The following is a 1,921-nucleotide window of genomic DNA, read 5'->3' as shown; positions in this document are numbered from 1 at the left end:
GCAGTTGACCGATATGTGTTGAGTCAGCGGATACCGTTGAGGCTTAAATTGAGCAGCATTGTATTGTTTTAATACTACAGCACATGTACACACACAGGTGTACATGTCAGACGAGGACCGAGGGCCTCCCTGTCTCGAAGACAGTCTTCGCAGTTCACTGCTCCGATGAGCTGACTTAGGCGCAATCTCTTGATATCAAAGTCGGTAGGCGCCCTTCGCGTGACAATCCAGACTAAGATTCGTAATTCGAGCCATCCCACATAACTCACAACGGAATTTGCTACCGGTTGTCGCTAGGCTCGTTGGTCAGCGCCATGTTCGATCCCGACCGGTGTCCGCAGATTAAACTCTCTTTTGAGGAGCGCGTAATGTACGACTACGCCGCGAGGAAATTCTTGCAAGACACTGTGGCTGAGCGGGCCAAATTTAACCCCAAGAAGATCGACCCGCAGCACTGGGCGTTCGTGAAGCGCCGAAAAGAGGTCAGCGTCTTCAACAGCGTACCAGGTTCGACGAACCCTTCGATCATCGTCATGGTCGGCACGGGTCTCATTGATGGTCGACTCGAAGACGTCATGGGCGGCTTGTACTGTGAGACAACGGACGAACTTCGCACTGCCAAAGTTCTACTAGGCTACGACCTCAAGGACGGATCGGTGCTTAACATACACGAACGTCGCACACCCGAAGACCCGTTCCGGTTTGCAGGTATCAAGTGGTTTGCCGGTAGGTGTGCGTGGGGGTTACTACACGACCGAGACGCACTGACCTACGAACGGATGGGTACCACAACGGATGCCCGTGGCCACGAACTTGCTTACCACACGCTACAGTCGATCAAGAGGCCAGAGTGGCCGTCCGAAGCCACGCCGGGAATGTTACGGCAGCACACTGCGTCCTGCTATCTCTACCGTCGACACAAGCGCACCAACAAGACAGAGGTCTTCCTTTGGGGATCGATTCTAAAGTTCGGATCTGCTCCGGAGAAGGCGATTCAGCTTGGTGTTGCCAGCACTTGGCTCAACGTCGTTCGTAGTCCAAAAGGTGGCCGAGCCAAGAACTTCAGCACGCTCATGGACGAAGCTGACAGCCATCAATGGTTGCCATCCAGGTACTGTAACTCGTTGCGTGTCATTTGCACCCGTACTTGCTGTCTCAACGCAAAGCTAACGTTGTATCTCCGTCCTGTCTTCCGCTGTAAAGTTCGACCTGCCACGTCTGCGCTCGGAAGCCAAAGTTGGGCTCGTATCCCCACTGTGCAGGGTGTCACCAGGTGCGTCCCTATTATTACTTTATGGTTGTCAATCAATGCTGTGTGGTTCTCACTTCGCCCTTGTTGACCATCAACAGACCGTGTGCAAGGACTGCTCCGAGCAGCATCATATTTTCCAGCTTAGTAAGTCCGGACGAGCCAAGAAGAGGCTGTTCTGTGTCGTGTGCGTCAAGAATGCCACCGGTAGGACCGACCTTAGTCGCAACCGAAACTTGTTAGCCTCGGGCTACGATATGAGCGAGTGCTCTACAAGCGGCACCCACAGTATAAGCAGCAGTAGTCGAAGCAGTCGTAGCGACAGCTTTTTCAGTCGCACGTTCAGCTTCAAGCGACCACCCGACCCGTTCCGTCCGCGCGTGTCTCCTTCAGACGACGAGGCACCGGATGAATTGGACCTCGATTGGTAAAGCAAGGCGTTAGGATGATGGCGCACTGGTACTACTTTGTACAAGGCTTCGTCTATGAACAGCTTATAGAAACTTAAATACAATAACAATTTCCCTCAATTCAATGATTTTACCTAATTTCATTATTATTATCGACTTGTATACTGGCGGTAGTACGAATGTGGTTTCGGCATCATATGTTGCAATACTCAACACAATTTTTTTAAAGTGTAGAGCAATGTGTAGCACGAACAAGTACACG

At 51.6% G+C, this 1,921-nt stretch overlaps 1 protein-coding gene across 1 annotated transcript; it reads left to right on the top strand.

Annotated features, from left to right (window-relative positions):
* Positions 1 to 280: 280 nt before the first annotated feature.
* PITG_22111 (uncharacterized protein) lies at positions 281 to 1,680 on the top strand (the record flags this gene model as incomplete). The annotated part of the gene is made up of 3 exons (XM_002894657.1): positions 281 to 1,111; positions 1,204 to 1,273; positions 1,351 to 1,680. The coding sequence occupies 3 exons, from the start codon at positions 315 to 317 to the stop codon at positions 1,678 to 1,680; spliced, it is 1,197 nt and encodes a 398-aa protein (XP_002894703.1).
* Positions 1,681 to 1,921: the final 241 nt, after the last annotated feature.

The sequence above is a fragment of the Phytophthora infestans genome, genomic scaffold (assembly GCF_000142945.1).
Source record: "Phytophthora infestans T30-4 supercont1.1532 genomic scaffold, whole genome shotgun sequence".
In the NCBI taxonomy this organism is placed as follows: domain Eukaryota; phylum Oomycota; class Peronosporomycetes; order Peronosporales; family Peronosporaceae; genus Phytophthora; species Phytophthora infestans.
This window is presented reverse-complemented; position numbering and strand designations above follow the sequence as displayed.